This window comes from Henckelia pumila, unplaced genomic scaffold (assembly GCF_033568475.1).
Source record: "Henckelia pumila isolate YLH828 unplaced genomic scaffold, ASM3356847v2 CTG_652:::fragment_1, whole genome shotgun sequence".
In the NCBI taxonomy this organism is placed as follows: Eukaryota; Viridiplantae; Streptophyta; class Magnoliopsida; order Lamiales; family Gesneriaceae; genus Henckelia; species Henckelia pumila.
This window is the reverse complement of record NW_027331874.1, coordinates 557,464-579,570: the sequence shown is the minus strand read 5'-3', so window position 1 is coordinate 579,570 and position 22,107 is coordinate 557,464. Positions and strand designations below refer to the sequence as shown.

General features: G+C 37.1%; 1 protein-coding gene across 1 annotated transcript in view; it reads left to right on the top strand.

The window, feature by feature from the left end:
* LOC140873560 (uncharacterized) overlaps nt 1–18,852 on the top strand; it is a 29,623-nt gene extending 10,771 nt beyond the window's left edge. Inside the window, exons 7-17 of the mRNA XM_073276731.1 lie at nt 9,571–9,642; nt 9,729–9,776; nt 9,855–9,932; nt 10,141–10,260; nt 10,524–10,629; nt 11,007–11,170; nt 11,817–11,951; nt 12,232–12,362; nt 12,646–12,708; nt 12,793–12,871; nt 17,936–18,852. Coding sequence (XP_073132832.1) covers nt 9,571–9,642; nt 9,729–9,776; nt 9,855–9,932; nt 10,141–10,260; nt 10,524–10,629; nt 11,007–11,170; nt 11,817–11,951; nt 12,232–12,362; nt 12,646–12,708; nt 12,793–12,871; nt 17,936–18,007 — 1,068 coding nt within the window. The 3' untranslated portion in view covers nt 18,008–18,852. The remainder of the gene's footprint in view (nt 1–9,570; nt 9,643–9,728; nt 9,777–9,854; nt 9,933–10,140; nt 10,261–10,523; nt 10,630–11,006; nt 11,171–11,816; nt 11,952–12,231; nt 12,363–12,645; nt 12,709–12,792; nt 12,872–17,935) is intronic.
* The last annotated feature ends 3,255 nt before the right edge of the window (nt 18,853–22,107 follow it).

Here is a 22,107-nt window from a genome sequence, read left to right as displayed (position 1 = left end):
TGTTGTTCTCGGCATTCCATAACTTGAATTTCGCGTCACCGGCAGCGGGACACTTCGAGGTACCCATGAGATAATTCTCCTTTCCCTTGCCGCAAATGAACATCTTGACAAATTGAGACCATTGGAGATAGTCGTGGCCGGTTAGTTTAAGGCACGTGATGGAGGAGAAAGGTATGGCGTCGGGAAGAAGTGACGCGGTAAGGTTGGGCAGCGGCAGTTTGGGCTGCGGATCGTCATCGGAATATGCCATACTTGCCGAACGAGATCATGGCTAGGGTTTGCCTGGATTTTCTGATTCCATGTAGAAAATATAGAAAGAAAGTATTTGCGGAGAAAAATATTATTCTCCTTGGACCTTAATTGAAGCCTTTATAAAAAGTTTCAAGTGTACAAGAGAGCTGCCGAGGAGCAACAACAAGCTTTTCTAGATAATTTGGAAGAAATACTCAAATGTTTATGTAGAGAAAATAGAAAGAAATATTTTCATATTCTGTAAATATTTATTTCCTAAATACTAGGGATAATTTTGTATAGTTTCTTTAGTTACGGGATTGTGCCTAGAATTAAGCAAAAATACTTTGTATAAATTAGTAGACCTAGAACGATTGTAACATAAGAAAAAATTACTGAGAGTTTCAGAATATACTTCATTCTTCTTGTCATGAGTTTGATTTCTGCCATCATGTCTTCTTGTGTTCTCTCTACATGGTATCAAAGCCAGTTCTTAACACTGGCTCTGTAATTCCGGTCCAGCATAGCCGTGCGTCGTCCACTGTTGTGGTGGTGTGCGACGCAATATTCTGAAGCGTGGGGCAGCAGGCTTGAGGGTTGCCGTTTTCCAGTTGAGGTGTATACTGTACCTCTTAAGCCCAATTATAATATTTTTGGGTCCAATATTTTCCCAAACCCTAAGCCCAATATTGCCCAGTGCTTCCTAAGCCCAAAAAAACTCTGAAAAATGACTGAATCCTCAGGCGATCAAAGTGGGATCGTGAAACCAATGTCTGCACCTGGTGTGATTTCTACTGGGCTCGAAAACTCTCCAATCCAATTCACCATTCACAAATTGAATGGAAAAAACTATTTGGAGTGGGCTCAGTCGATTAAATTAGTAATCGACGGCAAAGGAAGACTGGGCTATTTAACCGGAGGAGTTCAAGAACCAGAGAAAGACGATCCAAAATGGGTAAATTGGAAATCAGAAAATTCTCTGGTCATCGCATGGCTCGTAAACTCCATGGAGCAATCAATTGGTAAGACATATTCGTTTCTACCCACAGCAAAGGATGTGTGGGAAGCGGTCAAAGAAACCTACTCGGATCTGGAAAATTCATCACAAATTTTTGAGTTGAAGACCAAACTGTGGCAGTCTAAACAAGGTGAGAAGGGAGTAATTGAATATTACAACTATATGAAAACACTATGGCAAGAATTAGACCTCTGCTATGAAGAATCATGGGAATGCAAACCTGACAGTGTCAAATTCTATAAATGCATGGAGAATGACAGAGTGTACGAGTTCTTGGCCGGGTTAAACCGTGAGCTGGATGAAGTCAGAGGCCGAATATTGGGAAAAACACCTCTGCCAACTCTGAGTGAAGTATTTGCAGAAGTTCGTCGAGAAGAAGGGAGGAGGAAAGTGATTGTCACCCACTACAGAGTCCTCAGCATTGATCAGCAAGAATAATTTCCCCAGCACTCAATTTCGACAAGAAAAAAAGGCAGAACTTCGGTGCGACTATTGTAACAAACCATGGCATACTCGAGAAAATTGTTGGAATTTACACGGTAAGCCTCCCAACTGGAAACCGAAGAATTTTAAACCGAAGGGACGGGGTGGTTCACAAGCTTATGTGATTGAAAAAGAGGCACAGAATAGCACAGACATTTCCTCTGGGGAACCAACTTTCAGTAAGGAGCAATTAGATCAACTGTATAAATTGTTCCAATCCTCACCTTTCACACTCCACTTCTGCACCAGCTTCTTGTTCCCTGGCACAAGGTAATTATGTACAATCTGTTTTTAGTGTGTCCACCTCATTCTATCACCCTTGGATAATAGATTCCGGTGCTACTGACCATATGACCGGATCTTCCAAATTGTTCTGTTCTTATTCACCTTGTGCAGGAGATCAGAAAATAAAAATAGCAGATGGTTCTTTATCAGCCATTGCTGGAAAATGATCCATTGTTATTTCCAGTACTTTGACACTGCATAATGTTCTACATGTTCCTAATCTTTCGTGTAACCTACTGTCCATCAGCAAACTAACCCGTGACTTGAAATGTTGTGCTTAGTTTTCTTCGAATTTTTGTGAATTTCAGGATCTGGCCTCGGGGAAGATGATTGGCAGTGCTAGAGAAAATGGAGGTCTCTACTACTTTGAGGAAAAGAATAACTTGAGTGGACAAGCTCAACATTCCAGTATCGTATCAAACTCCAGTTCTAGTATTAGTGATATTATGATGTGGCACCGTAGATTAGGACATCCGAATTTTCAATCTTTGAAGTATTTGTTTCCAAACCTATTTCGAAATAAAAATTCTACTGATTTTCAATGTGATATTTGTCAATTTGCAAAGCATCATCGTGCAACTTATCCTATTCAATCATATCATGCATCAAAACCTTTTTCACTCATACACAGTGACGTCTGGGGACCTTTTAAAACTCCAACCCTCTCTGGAAAAAAATGGTTTATCACGTTTATTGACGATCACACACGCTTGAGTTGGGTCTATCTAATGAGGGAAAAATCCGAAACTGAACAAATTTTTAAAAATTTTTACACCATGATTCAGACACAATTTCAAGAAAAAAATTAAAGTGTTGAGGAGTGACAATGGGAAAGAATACTTTAATCAAATTTTGGGGTAATTTTTTCAGCAGATGGGTATAGTTCATCACGGCTCTTGTATTCAGACACCACAACAAAATGGAGTGGCAGAAAGAAAAAATAGACACCTCTTGGAAGTAGCTAGGTCTCTAATGTTCACTACTGGAGTACCTAAATACTTATGGGGGGAAGCTATTTTGACTGCTACTTACTTGATTAATAGAATGCCATCAAGAGTTTTGAACTTCAAATCACCCTTGGCATTATTTAAAGAAATCTTTCCCATGTCCCGACTATCCTCTGATTTACCCCTTAAAATTTTTGGTTGTATGACATTTATTCATGTGCATCATCATAGTCGGGATAAATTGGATCCCAGATCTATAAGGTGTGTTTTTCTGGGATATTCTCCCACACAAAAGGGTTACAAGTGTTTTGATCCCCTTACAAAAAGGTTTTTTGTAACGATGGATGTGACTTTTTTTTGAAACTCAATCTTACTTTAGCACTCCTCTTCAGGGGGAGGATAAAGTTGAAGACTCGTTTGACATAGATCTTGATTGCATGATCAATATGGATACAAGCACACCTAATAGGGTACAACTTCATGATATAAATACTGGAACAGGAGATGAGGATACGAAGAGATTTTGGCAAGTCTACACAAGAAGACCTCAAAGTAGACGAGATGCCATAACTCCGCACAGCCAAACATTTGAGCCGAGGTTGGATCTCCGCCTTCAAACCCATTCAAGCATAGGTAACGATTCCAACCCATCTCCTGCCAAAGTAGAATCTTCAGAACTCTTAAGACCTTCCTATTGCATTCAGGAAAGGTGTAAGAGCATGCACCAAACAGCCACTTTCTAACCATGTATCCTATAATAAGATATCCACATCGTACTCTAATTTTATTTCGCAGTTATGTACTGTTGATGTTCCTAAGACTATACAGGAAGCTCTAAGAACTCCAGAATGGAAGAAGGCTGTCCTTGAGGAAATGAATGCGCTAAAGAAGAATAATACATGGGAAATTGATTATCTTCCTGAAGGGAAACAGACAGTAGGTTGCAAATGGGTATTTATAGTGCAGTTAAACTCCGATGGATCTCTAGAACGGTACAAAGCGAGGCTTGTGGCTAAGGGGTTCACCCAAACATATGGTATTGATTACCAGGAAACCTTTGCTCCTGTTTCCAAATTGAATACAATAAGAATTTTGTTGTCTTTAGCTGCGAATCTAGATTGGTCTCTACACCAATTAGACGTGAAAAATGCTTTTCTCAACGGTGAGTTAGAGGAAGAAGTGTTTATGGATGCTCCTCCGGGATTTGAAAAACAGTTTGGGGAAAAAGAATGCAAATGGAAGAAGTCTCTGTATGGTTTGAAGCAATCACCACGAGCATGGTTTGAGAGATTCTCTAGATCGATCAAGAAACAAGGTTACACACAAGGACATTCTGATCATACAATGTTTGTGAGGCATACTAGTAAGGACAAAATGGCCATCTTAATTGTTTATGTGGATGATATAATACTTACAGGGAGTGATGAGGAAGAAATATCCAGATTAAAGAAGAGTCTTGCATCCGAATTTTAGATTAAAGACTTAGGTCCTTTACGTTATTTCTTGGGCATGGAAGTTGCTAGATCAAGAAAAGGTATCTATGTATCACAGAGGAAATATGTTTTGGATTTGCTAGAGGAAACAGGGATGAGTGGATGTAGACCTGGTGATACTCCAATGGATCCTAATAAGAAGTTTGCTGCTGAACAAAAGGGAACTCCGGCTGAAAAAGGGAGATATCAGCGTCTTGTGGGAAAACTCATTTATCTTTCACATACAAGGCTTGATATTGCCTTTGCTGTTAGTGTGGTTAGTCAGTTCATGCATTCACCATATGAAGAACATTTGGAGGCAGTGTACAAGATTTTAAGATATTTGAAGAATCCTCCGGGAAAAGGTCTGCTGTTTCGGAAAACCAATCAAAGAAGTATAGAAACTTTCACAGATGCTGATTGGGCTGGAGCCATATTAGATAGAAGGTCTACTTCAGGATATTGTACCTTCCTATGGGGAAATCTTGTCACTTGGAGGAGTAAAAAGCAAAATGTTGTAGCTCGAAGTAGTGCTGAAGCAGAATTGAGAGCAATGGCAAATGGAGTTTGTGAAATATTGTGGTTGAAATTGGTTCTAGAAGAACTCAAACTGGAATCACAAGTTCCAATGAAATTGTTCTGTGATAACAAGTCTGCAATTAGTATTGTTAACAATCCTGTTCAGCATGATCGTACTAAGCATGTCGAAGTCGATAGACATTTCATTAAAGAGAAGATGGAGAATGGAATCATCTGTATATCTTTTGTCACCTGTGAACAGCAGATTGCTGATGCATTGACGAAAGGACACTTCAGGCCAAAATTTGAAGATTTCACGAGCAAGTTGGGCATGATAGATATCTTTGCTCCAACTTGAGGGGGAGTGTAGAGAAAATAGAAAGAAATATTTTCATATTCTGTAAATATTTATTTCCTAAATACTTAGGGATAATTTTGTATAGTTTCTTTAGTTACGGGATTGTGCCTAGAATTAAGCAAAAATACTTTGTATAAATTAGTAGACCTAGAACGATTGTAACATAAGAAAAAATTACTGAGAGTTTCAGAATATACTTCATTCTTTTTGTCATGAGTTTGATTTCTGCCATCATGTCTTCTTGTGTGTTCTCTACAGTTTATAAACCTTACAATCAAAGGAACGAGATCAGGGCAAAGATAACAGCGATGAACAGGCCACCGACCAGCATTCCACAGGACAACAAGGCTGCGAGGATAGCATATCCTATGCACCTCAAAATTCAAAGCTAGATTTTCCCCCGTACAATAGCTAAGCAGCCCCATTGGGATGGCTTAGTCAATGTTAAAAAAAATTTCAACACCACCGCACATCGGAGAAAGACAAGGAAATGTTAGCCTTTGTCCATCTTAACGGCGATGGTGAACCATGGTACCTCAATTGGAAATGAGATCGGCCTATGTTACAGCCGAAGGAATTTAAGAACCAACACCATCGGAGCCTAATTCTTGAATGATTACAACAGCTTGAAAAGAACCAAGTGACGCCTTGCAAAGATGTTGAAACTTTGAGGGAGCAGTACCTTCTCTCATGGTTGAGGACAACCATGATCTCCAGGGGAGAGTAATGTCATGGGCCTAATAGATACCTAATGAGTTATTCTGCTATCATCTTTAATTTATAAATAGGATTTGTTATTTTATCTTTTTTGAATAATGATATCATTCCATAGTTAGGGTGGATCTTCTATTTACGTAGGATTTGATTTTCTTTATTTTAGGAGTATAAGCTATCTTTCATTTGAATTAAAAAGACCTGGAATTATCCAAATCTATGGGATTCTTAGGGATTTGATTTTCGATTTAATCTTGTAAGCCCTGTTATTTATAGGGCATAATTATTATGAATAATATTACCAAAAAAAAATTATTTGCAATCCTGCGTTAAGAAATCTGAGGTTCTCTCTCAACGAGCCTTAAACCAAGAGATCGAGAGGTTACCTCCTAACGAGCCTGAAATTCACAGTAGACAGCCCCTGACAAGATCCATGACATGGTACCATAACAATACGTCTTTTGAACATCCAAAATAAGATGGATCAAATAGATGAATGTACCTATATTGACTTTAGATATTGACCCAAAATAATTCATATTTTTGAACCTTTACATGTTTGTGAAATCCAACAAAGTAGCTGCCTTGTTTTGCGGTGATACTAGACATAGTTCTAACTAGCGTGTGTGGGAATTACTTTATGTCCACATAGTCCATGGACACAAGTAATACTTTAGATGACCTCTTGCAACTTATTTGAACATAGTAATGCTGGTAGCATAAATAATATCATTCTTTGGTACGTATTTATCTTCTGCTAATGACGATATATCTGTATAAAGTCCGATATCAAACTTACAGCTTGCAAGGTAAAGTGGCACGAGTCGGTTACCATTCATACCCTGAAAATGCGTCTTTGATTTGTTGACTGCTTTGCTTAAACGGTCATGTTATGCCTCTCCGTGTAAAATCTGACTGCTTGAGACAAGTGAAAAGGTTTTATGGTTTAGATAGAGGGTCTTATGGCATCAGGGTTCTAAAAGCTTAAAGGGTCACAAAGTGGTGAGGTGAAGCTTGAAATTTTACAAGCTTAATCGCGTTTCTTTCAAGCTTAGACTTAACAAGTTATATCAAAGTGATTAATAGAGAAATAGTACATAAACATAATCCTCTTGAGCTGTAATTGTGATAAAGAAGTGGAGGAAGGGTTGGCTAGGGAGATCGGCTGTGGGGTGGAAGCATGGCCCATTCAATACCTAGGAGTGCCATTGGGAGGGAACCCGTTAAGGGTCTCATTCTGGGAGCCAGTAACCTTCAAGATGTCCAAAAGGTTAGCTGGATGGAAGAAAGCTTTCCTTTCGAGAGGTGGCAGACTAACGCTAATCTCGGCAGTAATGAGTGCTCTCCCCGTGTACTACTTGTCGCTGTTTCGGATCCCAAGAGGTGTTGCAGAGGATATGGAGAAACTTATGCGGAACTTCTTATGGGATGGACCGGATGGGGAGGCTCATTGCCACCTGGTAGGTTGGGACAAAGTTTGTAGACCTAAAGATAGAGGAGGATTGGGAATAGGTAACCTATGCCTTCGGAACAAGGCTCTGTTGGGTAAATGGTGGTGGAGATTTTCATCGGAGGGGGACACTTTTTGGAAGAAAGTCATAGCGAGCAAATATGGAGTTCAAGAGAATGGATGGGATGCGGGATTGGCTAGACATAACACGTTTAGAAGTCCGTGGAAATTCATATCAAGGACGTATATGGCTTTCAGTCACTCTGTGAGGGCAGTGGTTCTAGGGGGAGATAGATTTCGATTCTGGGAAGACTGCTGGGTGGGGAATTCTAGTTTTAAGGACCTATTTCCTAATATCTTTCAGATATCTAGGGAGCACAATAGGCAGATCTCTTTCTTCGTCTGTCGAGACTCGTCTTTTCCCTCTAACTCTTTGAACTGGAACTTGCATCTTAGACGTGAGTTGAGGGATGATGAATTGAGCCAGTTAGGTAACCTGCTGGAAGTTTTGAGGGGGGTTAAACTAGTAGAGGGAGCGGAGGATGTGAGGAAATGGGTTTGGGACAGTTCCGGAGTCTTTTCGGTAAAGTCCTTCTTCGAGTCTTTCTTTCCAGAGGAGCGTTTCCCAAGCTTCCCTCTTTTCTACCCAATCTGGAAAGCCACCATTCCGACAAAGGTTCAGGTTTTCTCATGGACAGCTGCGTTGGAAAGACTGCCTACCTGTGATTTGATTCAAAAGAGGCTCCCAAACATGTCCCTTAGCCCAAACAGGTGTGTTCTATGCAAGCAAGGAGGAGAAACTCAAGACCACATGATTATTCACTGCCCGTATTCAGGGAACTTGTGGAACCTGGTCCTCAAGGAATTGGGATTATATTGGGTAATCCCGAAAACAACGAAAGATCTTTTTGCCACTGATCTAGGAGGTTTGCTAGGTGAAAAAGGGAGAGTTCTTTGGCTAGTAGTGGTTCATTGCGTGTGTTGGTCGATTTGGTTGGAGAGGAACGGAAGAGTTTTTGAAGATAGTGAAGAATCAGAGAAGGAAACTTGGGATAAAATCAAACTGAGAGTTGCCACGTGGGCTCTCAAGGGTTCTAACTTTAAATCTTTGTCTATGTTAGACTTGTATAGAGATTGGAAATTGGCTTTGATCTAGATTGTTAGAAGCACTTTTTGGCTTTAAATATAGCTAGCTAGCGTGGATCGCTGGTCCACTTTTTGTAATCTATCACTTTCTTTTATATATAATACATATGTTTCCTATCAAAAAAAAAAGTACATAAACATAATAAATTTATGACAGAATGATGGTAGACATGAATATTTTCTTTTAATGCCGATTATTTCTATTCTTTTAGTTTTTTCATTGGAATTGAAGGATTTTTATCAGTGGAACGAGAAAAGAGGAAGGATTTTTTGTTGGGTTTTTTTGGGACTTTCAATTGAGTTTTTTAGTTTGGAATCTTTATCGAATTTTTTTTTTTGGGGGGGGGGGGGGAGTTTTTATAGGATGAAAAAAATTTGATTTTGTTAAAATTTAAATTCAATTTGAAAGTTGAAACGAAAATCTGCCTCTGTTTAGGCATTATGTGCGCTTAATGTGGTCAAACGTGGGTTGACAGCTTTGACCAAATCATAACTTCTTTTGTCACACTCCATGCTTAAATGTGCTTAATCCTCACTTTATCCCTCTTTTTGAGAACCGCGAATGGAATTATGAGTTAAATTATTATTCTTAATTGGTCAAAATAACGTTTATTTTACATTTTTGGAGGTGCTTTCAAAAATTTCTGACAAGCAATTGTTTTCGGTCCTTTTTTTTCCTGCTGGGAGTAAATGTAGTGGGTGTAAAAATTGCCACTGCACTGTGAAGTAAATCTTCTACATTTCTTTTTCATTGTTTGGAAATAAACAATAATGGGGATAGTGAACTTTTAGTTATAACTTAGAATTTTCTCTATGAGGTTTCCATATCATCCCGATGTGTAGGCTTTCATGACTACTTAAACCCTCCTTGGATTATGTTTCAAATTTGGAGGCAGATAGATTAGATAATGGCCACTTAACTCTCCATAGTTTTTCTTCAAATTCAGATGGTAGATAGATTGGATGAAGGAGCTATAGCAGCCGATATTGGTCCACTTGATTATAAAGGGCTTTACAAGGTTTGCTCTTGAAAACATCACATGGGCTGTGACCCTGGAAAAAATTTTCTTTGCTCACAGCCTCACACTCTATCTATTGGATGTAGGCAGTTGAGAAAGCACTCTTCAGGGCACATGTTGAAGGCCAGCTGAAGGTATTCCTCCTATGTGTTGTTAACTTTCAAATTTTTCAGTTACACCAAGCATTGTTTAATCAAATGGAAAACCCACAGAATGAGATTATGTCCAAGCCTGAACTCTTTGTGGAACCTGATCCTGAGCTACCTTTGGCACTACTAGATCAGAAAGAGGTATTTAATATCTCTTATTAAATGGGCCAGTTGTTTGTACATGAAAAAACCAAAGCAGTACATTTTATTTGGAACTAAAGGAGAATTGCTTGTTATCAAACTAATTATTTGCTTCTTTCTATCAGGCTGGCAAAAGACTCTTGCATTTTATTTGGAACTAAAGGAGAATTGCTTGTTATCAAACTAATTATTTGCTTCTTTCTATCAGGCTGGCAAAAGACTCTTGCTTATTACCAACTCAGACTACCATTACACCGACAAAATGATGCAGCACTCTTTCAACAGATTTCTTCCAAATGATATCAACTGGAGAGACCTGTTTGACATGGTGAGAGTATGAACTTGTACTTGAATTGACTGCAGAATGAACCAGCTTCAATTTTTCCTTTCGCCTTTGGCCAAAGTATTGTGATACCTTCTATCACATAACTAAGAAACTTTAAGTTTTGAATGTTCCTACACACAGAAAAATTAGTTACGGTGTTCTTCTGGCAGCAATTTTTATTATTTTCATCATTGAATTTAACTAATTGAAATAAAGAGCATATGATTCCTAGAGTGTCATAAAGATGTGCCTGGTTGTCTTTGTAGGTGATAGTCTCTGCAAGGAAGCCTGAGTTTTTTCAAATGTCACACCCATTGTACGAAGTCGTGACTGGTGAAGGTCTCATGCGCCCATGTTTCAAAGCTCGTCCAGGTGATCATACTTAGTGACTAGTGTGCTAATCCTTTAATTCTACTGAATGCTTTCATGATCTGTGATTCTCTCTCTCTGTGTCTGTTTTTCTTAATCCCAGTATGTGTCACATTTCAGTTTTGGCAGGGGAGTTTTGTGTTTCTCCCTGCGAGTTCCATGAGTGGGTTCTAAGCATGGAAAGAATCTTGATCACAAGGTGTTGGTCCTGGTTGTGTGTGGTTGCCTAACATTATTAACTATGTTGTGAACCAAACTATCTGGTTCTCATTACCTATAAAACTCTATCCCTTCTCGAGGATAACATACAAAATAATGCATCTAGTAACTCATCGAATACAACTCTGAGGGAATTCATCATTTGTTTGTTTTACTTGTAGGGGGTTTGTACTCTGGAGGAAGTGCGCAGATGGTTGAAAATTCACTTGGCGTTCATGGTGATGAAATTTTGTATGTTGGTGATCATATATATACAGACGTTAGCCAATCCAAAGTTCATCTCCGATGGCGTACCGCACTAATTTGCCGGGAACTAGAAGAGGAGGTTTGTGTGTAGCCCTTTAAATTACCAATTTGAAGCCATGCGATTACAAATTGACTTCTAACTGATTTATCTTGTTCTATGATAAATATCTGCATTTTATTTTTTCCTTCTCTTCTTTGGAGCATTGAAATTTCAGTTCTGCTTTTTGAACCTTTTTTCATTAAGATATTGTTTGAGATTGCTTCTAGGAAACGCTTTTGAGTTTTTCCTTTACAAAATTAAGCGCTTCCTAGCAGTATTCCCAAACATGACCTAAGTGGCATCAGAATATGTGGAATAATGTCACATCGTCGTGCAACATCATTTTTAAATTCTAAAATATTATATTATGGATTAAAATATAATACAATAATATGACTTTGTTTGGAGATGGATGAAATTTTAAATTGTAAGCGTGTATCATGTTTGAAGATGTGAAAAAGAGGAAAAATATCAAATATGTTTGGGCAAGAAGGTTTAAAATTTAATGATGTTTGTGTAAATTTTAAAATGAAAAAGAAAATGAAGGCAATGTTTTCTCAATTCTGAAAGCTCGGTTTTTCTTAGGAAAAGATTTGAAATGCATGTGTTCTGATCTTGTAAATTCACCGAAAAGCATGGTTTTTTGTCATCATGCATATTTTATGATTCAAGCTTTCTGTTTCAGTATAATGCTTTGATTAATAGTCGAGGTCATCGTGCCATGTTGATAGAACTCATAAATCAGAAAGAGATTGTGGGAGACCTCTTTAATCAACTTCGCCTCGCTTTGCAGAGACGAAGCAAAGGACGGCCTGCTCAGGTAATTTTATGGTAATCAGGCTGTTGCGTTTTAAGACATGATATTGTGCTAGTTTTTTTTTTTTACCTTGCCAGGTCCTTAAAAATGATTTTTCTAGTAATTATTACTTTTTTTTGGTGAACAAACTTGAAAATCATTTCCTAGAGTACTTGCAAGGGTCTTTCCATTTGACCGGATCAAAATGATGATAATGGATAAGAAATTAACTGAAGCTCATGCCCATGCCTTGTCTCTTCAGTAATGTGTGCAACTTTAACAATATAATGTTTTTTTGCGTCAGACTCTCGCTGCCACTCATATGGACGACAAAGATCTAACTGAAAGCATTCAGAAGCTACTAATTGTTATGCAAAGACTGGATGATAAAATCGGACCAATGCTGGAAGGAGATGGGGAGCTCTTTAACAAAAGGTGTTCTAAAGCTTGTAACTACTACCTCTCTCTTTTTCAAACCACATGCTGTTCTAATGGAACACGGGAACGCACTGAGGAATTGGTTTACCATTCTGATATTAGCATGTAGTATCTGAAAAATGAACCGATCTGGACTTGCCTTGGTGAAGTTCCCCAAGATGATGTATCTTGTTCTGTCTGTCTCCATGCATGCCCGCCAATGTCTTGAGTTGAAGGCATATATGTCTATTATCTCAAGTTTTGAACTGAGGTTTTGAACCATGCTCTTATCTAATTTCAGGTGGGGTTATCTATCAAGGGCAGGCCTGTGGGACAAAAGTCACTTGATGAGGCAAATTGAGAAGTATGTGCCATTTGGTTTTATATGGTAGTTAGAAAGATTGTATATGCTGTGTACCCACTAAATTAGTTACTTACCTAACCGCAGGTATGCTGATATTTATACCTCGAGGGTTTCTAACTTTCTCCAATACACGCCTTTCATGTATTTCCGGGCCCACGAACAGGTATTGAATTTCTGATTTTCTCGTTATTGGTTAGTCATGGATCTGTCGAACTTGTACATGCTAAGAGTCTCAAGGTGCAGTGGGTCGTACCTTGGTCGTACCTTGCTGCCATTCGAAAAGAACATGCCACGATGGTGTAGCACGTACCTTGACACCTCTTAAAGGCTGAAGGCTTTGTAGTTCTAGAGAGTAGAGCACACAGGGAAAGGCAATCTAGTGATAATTTATTTTCTTTATGATGTAAATGGAAGTACAAAGGAGACTAGGGTTTGAGAGAAACTTTCGTTTTCAACCTTATTAATAATAAAAACTGTCTTCGAACGACAACGTAAGTCCTATTAATAGTAAACTAGAGTCCTACTTCGACTAAAAAAAGACCAAAAGATACCAAAACAATAAACAAACCAATCCTAAATAAATGAAAGACAGATATATAAAAGAAATTTAAAGATATTGATAAAGTCATCTAATAGTTTAAGATAAAGATAAAGATAAAGATAAATATCTTAGTTTATCTATGCATCATTCTCCCGGGGTCGAAAGGATTCATCCTCGAATCTGGAGGGTCCTCAAGCTCCCTAACAGGACATAGGTACTGGACCAAAGAGGTGTGATACCAATCATCTATGTGCTGGCACGAAGCGAGACAGGTGCGACGAAAAATCAATGCCTTCCTCCAAATCTTTGCCAAAAAATCAATGTGGCTTTCCATCTTGAGATTGAGAAGTTTGAAGTTGCCGCCTACAAGCAGCGGCATGGCCGCGAAAGGGAGTGGCGGTGAGCGCAACCTGATTTTGCAAAGGCACATCCTCGAAGGGGGGTATTTCATCCACGGATGCAATTGAGTCCATCAGTCCATTTGGTTCCAGTTTACCCAAGAATTCAAGAATATCCACCTTGAAAGATGCTTCCCAACGACGATCATCGTTTGTGATTACTATGGCTACGACTTGATGTGGATGGACGTGATCACGAGGCGGCACAAATGGATTATTTCCTTCATTCTCATCATATGTGGGTATATGAGTGATTCAATTGGCTCGCAACTCGGCAACCTCCTGGCGTAGGAGGGGTCTCTCGTCAACAAGGGTGGTGAGAATGGCACGAGCATTGACAACACGGCTTCGTGGAGGCATGATCGAAAATTTTTGGGTAGAATCACTGACTCTGAATACCAACTGATGTAAATCGAAATACAAAGGAGACTAGGGTTTGAGAGAAACTCTCGTTTCAACTTTACTAATAATAAAAACTGTCTAAGAATGTCAACACAAGTCCTATAAATAATAAACTAGAGTCCCACTTCAACTTAAAGACTAAAAAATACCAAAAATAAGCAAACCAACCCAAAATAAATGAATGACAGATATATAAAACAAATTTGAAGATATTGATAAAGTCATCTAATGGTTTAAGATAAAGATAATTATCTTAATTTATGTAAGCATCACTTTATAAATTCACGAATATAATTTTCATTAGTATTCAAGGATGTGTTTGGACAAACACTTTAAAACGTTTTTAGTATTTTATAAGGGAAAAAACTTAAAGTATGCTTTTGAAAAAGATTTTTGTAAAAAGTTTATGAAAATGTTCTTCAAGTATAATTTTCAAATAATAGCCGTGAGGTATTTTTGATGTTTTTATAATTAAAAAACGCAGGCCAAAGAACTAATAAATCACAAAGAAGGAAAAAAAAAGATTAACAAAAATTACAAGTAAAAGGTTTGTATAGAATAATTGTCTAAACATTTTGTTAATTATTTTTTACTTAAAAAACGTTTTTATAGAATATTTCATATTTGTCTAAAACATATTTATTTTTAAAGTAGTAACTTTTATAAATTTTTTGTGAACAACATTTTTATGAAAACATTTTATAAATGATTGTCCGTACATCTAACTGTAGATTCTTAGTCTTCGTGTCTCAAGCCAATAAGCCCATATGCATTGCAGTAAACAAAATATTATCAAAATAATAAAAATAAAGTAAAAAGTCTTTGAAAATATAATAGGTAATCATCAAATATCATAATAGTCATCATCTTCATTCTCGAAATCTACGTCATCAGTGCCATCGCTTGATTTGTATCCATCGGTATCTTCTTCTTCTTCTTCTTCTTCAGTTTCATCATCAACTTCCTCATCAACAAGTCTATTTCAAGCTGAAGATTGCTTTCCTTTTGCTGAAGTGGATGGTGATGCTCCTTTTGAAGTAGATGCATTTCGAGATCGAAAGCCATATGCACTTTCACTAACCCCAGCCGCTTGTGCTACATCACTCCAACGCAAATCATCATTTTCATAGACAAAATCATTATCCTCGTTGTCTTTCTCAGGTTCATCCAACTTTCCCAATAACCATTCATTACTATCATCTATTTCTGACAAAGAAATAGGATCGAGCTTATCTCTCATGGCCTATCTCCGCCTCAATGCTCGGTTGTATTTGATATATACCAAATCATTCATCGTTGTTGAGACAACCTATTTATTTTTTTAGAATGTATCTGGCAAAAAATTAGGAAGTAAGAAGTTAAGTTCATACTCCATAATATAAAATTTAATATGTAACTTCTAACTTACATGTTCAAACACACTCCAATTACGTTCACAGCCTGAAGAAGAGCATGACTCTGTCCATTGCCTCATAAATGCAACCCATAGGGAACCTTTTTTCACCGTCACCAGCCTCAATACTTTCACCAATGGGGCGCCAACTTTTAATGCAAAAACTGCACTTTTCTAAAAAGAAGACATCATTATCACTTCTGCAACACGTTTTTCAGCCGCCTCTTTAGAATACCAACTTGTTACCCACTTTTCAGTTGTAACTATCTTTCTCATATTTGCTTGATGTACTCGAAACCCCTTTAAAGTAAAAAAAATGGTTGCGAAACGAATATTTGCAGTTCTTATCATGTCTCTCTGTCCGGTAAACTCCCTCATCATGCTCAATACCTGTGGTCTATTGTAAATATAACCATTTACCATCAATGCCCGTTCATTCAATTTTTTGAGATGAGGAATTTTGAATATTTCCTCCATCATCAAATCTAGGCAATGAGTTGCACATGAAGTCCAATACAAGTGTGGAAAATTGTTTTCCAAAAGACAACTTGATAAAATAAAGTAAAGTTACTTAAAAAATTTAAAAAAATCAGATTTTTAATTGACTTTACAATATAAATTATTACCTGCTCTGAAATTGCAGCTTGCATTATCTGTTACAACCTGAACCACATTCTTTTCTCCAATTCGATTCACAAATTTAGAAAGTAACTCGTACATCTTATGAGTAGTAGTGAGAATAACTTGAAGCATCCACTGATTCAACAAATACGCTTCCTTTAGGACCATTTACCAAAAAATTTATCAGAGTTTTACTTTTTTTTATTCGTCCATCCATCTGCCACACCCAAACCTAGCATGATCTTCTTCGTGGGATTTGAGAAACAGGTTCGTATTTGTCAACTCATTCTTCAAATACTTAATATGATGGAGGTTTCATTCCCACTCCAAAAGTCCCAATAGCATCGCTGCAAAGAATCATATTTCACAGCATTGAAAGGAATTCCCGCATCATACATTCACGTAGTAAATTTTTGAACCGCATCTTCTCTTAATTCTTCGTATTTTCATCATATTGGCCTTCATTTTTCGCACGCTTTTGTCTGACAATTTCTTCTACATCTTTCACAAAATAAAGGTCAGTAGGCCCTGTTTGTTTACACTTTTTACCCTGCATCGTAGGCCCACTTGAACCGGATATTGGTCGTTTCCCTTTCAGTTTAGTTTGAAGATCATCTTCATCTTTATCTTCTTCCAAATCAACAATATCATCTAAATGAGGAATATCATCCATTTGATTCTTCAAATTGCTTTTTTTTCATGAACTCTTTGATTTCTTCTTAACATGCTCCGGACATTTCGGACAATCTTTCACATTTCTATTGCCCGCAACTAAATGTAATTTGTGCCAATAAATCCCACCATTTGTTATTTTACCACAAAAACAGCAACATACATTATTTGGATTTTTAGGATCCGGAAGAGTTGCATGATTCCAAGCAATATCCTTTCAATTCGATGGAATTGTTGTGTTGGACATGGTTAAAATAACTGAAAAATAAATAACAATCACCAATTATAAATTAAAAAAAAAACACTTGAAAACAATTTACAAAAATTCATTAAATTAGGGTTTACCAATTTGGGCAGCAAAAGAGAAGGGAAGTGGGAACACGGCAGGGGCGGCGAGGCAGAGGCGCAGCCGCAGGGGTGAGGCAGTGAGGGTCGTGAGTATAAACTTTAGTGGTTTATTGGGCTTAATGTTTTTTCTTTTAAAATATAAACTTTAGGGCCTTAGCAGACTTAAAATTGCACTTTTAAAGTGCGATTTTAAGTCTGCATAAACAAAAAAAATAGAAATATGTGCAGCTTTTATGAAGCGCAAAGGCGATCGCTTCTCGCCTCACAGACCTGCCGCGCTTCGGAACTCCATGAAGCGCTTGCTTTGCACCTAGAGTCGCTTTGCGCTTAAGCGACCGAGGTGCTCGCTTTTGACAACTATGTTTGTGATGCACTTGAAACATGGCATATAACTTCTTCACCTTGAGTTAGGCCTGACTATGGTATTAAACTGTTTCGGTTTCAATGAAAGACAGGTCTGGAGTTAGAATCGTAGTTGGAGAATACCGTTTCAGTTCCAGTCTGTTGTTGCTCCTACCTATTTGAATGTAATTTGTTTATTTCAATCCTAATGATCAAGTGAAAAACCATATATACTATTATGAGGCAATCAAACAATTAAATTCAATTATTTGACTGATTATCCTGACTATGAATATTCAATTTTATATTAGGAAGTGCTTGGTTGTGATAAAAGGTTCTGTTTTTGGGGCACCAGAACAGTTTGTTTCAAATAATGTTTTCTATGTGTACTCTTTGGCCGGTCCAATGTCGAGCAATCCTATGCAGCTTAGCCGAGTTCATTGGTCTGTCAAGTATTCCATATTTTCTTGTTCTTCCGCGTATAATTGGATTTTGTATATTTTGTTGCAGTCGTTGGCTCACGATTTGTACTCGTCCTGTCATCTAAAGCATGAAGATTCGTCGGCTGATGACACAGAATAGCTGGGTGGTTTCTGCATGCTCATGTGGAAGGAAATGGATTTATTCATCAGTTTCACAATAATGCTGTTGCTGTTCGATTATTTTTGTCCGTCAATAATATGTTACAGATCTGATATTATCAATCAAGCAATTAAATGTCGTTATGGTAACTGTTGTAAAAGGGTCTTCACTTAAAGACAATATATACGGAAAATGGGTAGGGTTCAACCTACCTTAAGGATTTTACCCGAACCATAAATCCAATGCCCCATGATTTGTCACATCAACAATATTATATTAATTATGTTCATGTGTAAAAATATTGACCATCGGACGCATGATTTGGGCAATACCCATATTGTAGGCAAAGCTTTGAAAACCATACAGTAACATAATGGACAATATTAAATAAAGGAAAAAAAATTGCGAAAATTTCGAATATGCACCATTATTTGGTAGTATAATAGAACTAATTAATCATGGCAAACAATGCTATGACATAAAATAAAGGCTAAAAATTATTATTTCTGTAGTTCTAAATTTTGTATTTCTAAAACTATTTAAATTTGATCTACACGAAAATTGCGAATTCACCTCTAAATTCTGGAATTAACAGTTTCTGTTGTAATTAATTGTCTACTTTTATATAGGTAGATGATATCTTAGCATATGAGTAATATCCAAATCATGCATCCAACGGTTTGTATTTTTACATATAGGCGTAATGAATTATATATTGTTGACGTGGCAAATCATGAGACATTAGATCTATCATTGGGGTATTACACATATGCTAGGTTGAAATCTACTCTTTTCTTTTTTAGATACTGTTTGGTCGAGGTTATAATTCAAGCAAGGATTCATTGGTTTTGTCGTGGTTTGGTTAAGGCTAGAGTTCAAACCAAGGGTTTCCTATGAGATGATTTTATTGATGTAGATCCTTGAGATGAGTCTAGTCTATCTCAAGAATGAAAAGTAATACATTTCATTACTCGGGTCAAGTCGCGGTCCATTTCACAAAATGTACATATATCATGTTGAACATGTATCTCTTTCGAGATAGTCATTCTATTAGAGCCGCTCAATCTTACACCCTTGATATATGATCTGATATCGAGAGCTATAGTGATGACGGGGACCAAAGCTACGGTGATCTAGACAAGCATGTGAGATACCCAATTGATTTGATCTCAGATGGTACTACTCACTCCTCGCGCCCAATCTAATTAGGACTGATCTAGTTGACCCAATTTTCAACTTACATCACTTTGCATGTGCATGTAGGTTTGAATATTCATACTTCACGTATTAGACGTTAGTCGTTCACGTATTTGGTATTATCTTGAACATCACATTCAATGAAGCAGGTCTCTGGTTGGATGAGGCAGGGTTATGAGTGGTGCCAGCGACTACATGGGACGATTCTTCGTTCCGTTTTTATGATTTGTTGTTGAGATACAATTTCGATTAGGTTGTTTAACAAATATTGATTTTTCTATTTATGTCGATTATATTCGGTCGGTTCGAGGTGTTGTATTTTTGTTTTCGCGGTTTATTTTGGTATCTCTGATTAAGCTTATCTATTTAAGTTAATTGCATATTTAAGTTTTTAGCTAGTAGGTGATCTGAGTCGGGTCACTATAAATATAAAAAACCAAAATAAAATAAACTATCAACAGATTGATTAATCATAAAAAATTTAACTGTTTTTTTTTTTCTAATTTCTGTTCAAACCTTGCATGATTTTGAAACATCACCTGAAATAAATTAAACAATCGATAAAATCAAATGGTTGATGAAATCGATTTTTCTTTTTTCAGCCAATTTTTTTTTACCTATTTAACGCCGGCCTCTGAAGAAAGTAATTTACGTTTCCACATAGTTATTAATCGGCCTAACAAACAACATCAACTCAGAGCCCAAAATAGTCTAAAGTTTTATTTTAATTTTAAAAACAAAAAATAAAATAAAAACACAAAAACGAAATAAAATAAACTATGAGCAGATTGATTCATCATCAATACTTTTAGGTTTTTTTTTGTTCTAACTTTTATTCAAACCTTGCATGATTTTGAAACATCACTTGAAAGAAACTAGACGATCGATGAAACCGATTTTTCTATTTCATGTTCAATTTTTTACAAAGATTTTTTTTCCCCACCGTTTTAACCGAGAAGAAGATTGTCTAGTTTTTCACATTGTTACAAATGGGCCTAATAAAGAACAATCAACTCCAAGCCTAAAATCATTCTAAGGATTTTTTTAAAAATTATTATTTAATCAAATAAAATAAAATAAAAACATAAAAAACTAAATATAATAAAATATGGACATATTGATTCATCCTCAGAAGTTTTTAATTGTTATTGAGATAGTATTCCGAATTCTGAAGAACTTGACAATCAACAGCAGCAATAAAGAATAAGTCGAGGCGAGAGAGTCTCTCTATCCGCAAGACGAAATTGCCCGTTAAAAATGTTCAACGTTGGCGGCAATCGTCTCTAAGATACAACGACTTTGCGAAAGAGATATATCAGTACAAAAAATATCTCGAACTTCAGCGAACTAAAATATGCAAACAACTTTCTTTTGAGAGAAAGGAAGGAAATCGCAGCGGAAGCAAAAAATCTGATGTTTTACTTTCTCAGATAGTTTGTCTGCGTTTCAGATGTTTTTCTACACGGTTATACGTTATAACTGATCATATATATAGCCTAAAACTTCGAACAATATGTCTCATGGCCTAAGGATGCAACCCATGACAGAAAAAGCCCAGAAACAGATGCAACTTTTCGGACTGTAGAGGGCACGCTCGGTCGGTAATTTTTAACCGATCGAGCGCCCCGCATTTTACCAACTTTCTGTTTCGCTCAAACGATGCTGCGCTCGGTCGGTAAATTCCACCGATCGAGCGCACTAAAAAAAATAAATTTTATTTATTTATTTATTTTATTTAACCAAATTTTATTCAAAAAGAATAATTGATCATAAGACCTCGCCTCGCCTCGCAACTCCCCGCCCCGCCGCGCGCGCGTGTGTGTTGCATCGATTAGCGTCTTGCCACTTGACAAAACATCCGGTGCCCTAAGGGCCCAATCCCATAATCCAAAGTTGGATTATATAAGGTGAACAATACATTGAATATGTTCCAATGTGGGACAAGCCAAAACAAGTTTTTCCTCCAATTTATTCACCAAATTTCAAATTCGTTTCAAAACAATTCAAATAAGCCTTTCAAGCCCATTTCAATTATAATTCATTCAATAACTTTTCCAACAATCCCCCACATGAATGAATTTCACGTATATTAGCATTCTCACTAGAAAGTCATTTTGAGTTATTGTTACATCAGGATAGGTAGCTTGTGGCTTTGAACCTACCGTAGTAAAATACTATCGGATTTACTAGTTGCATAGTGACACGATGTCTTGAACTAGTCAAGCGTTTATGTAAACTAAGTCAATAGTATTTACATAACAATACTCTAACATATTTTGTTCTCACGTTGTGTCCATTTCGGCCCTGGACCATATCTTAGATTCATAAGTGTTGCAATCAAAGCGGCTAATTCTTTGCACTTATATAGGTGATCTCCTATCAAGAGTATCCTGCGTTACTCTACCTCATAGGTATAGAAATCATTAAAATAAAACTTAACCTCACCACATTTCGCAGGTCATTTACACTTGGATATTTCAGGAATGAGCAAGTAACAATTCCAAGCACTCAAACTAATATTTATAACTTACTTGTCCCATTGAACCAAGGTTTTGGGATCTCCAATTCTCAAGGTTGGGTTACCGCTATAAATATTTTAATTTGTGGATTTTAAACCCATTCCTCTAAGTAGTTTGTACATTTGATCTCTATTTATACTTTTTGTAAGCGGATCCGCAAGGTTTTCCTTTGACTTCACATAGTCAACCGAAATAACCCCATTCGAGATCAATTGTCTTATGGTATTGTGTCTTCGACGAATATGTCGAGATTTACCATTGTACATACTACTTTTTGCTCTTCCTATTGCTGACTGACTGTCACAATGAATTGAAAGAGTGGGTGCCCGGTGAGCCAACTTGTGGCTAAGGGCTTTTATGACTCTATGTATAGACAATCTTTTG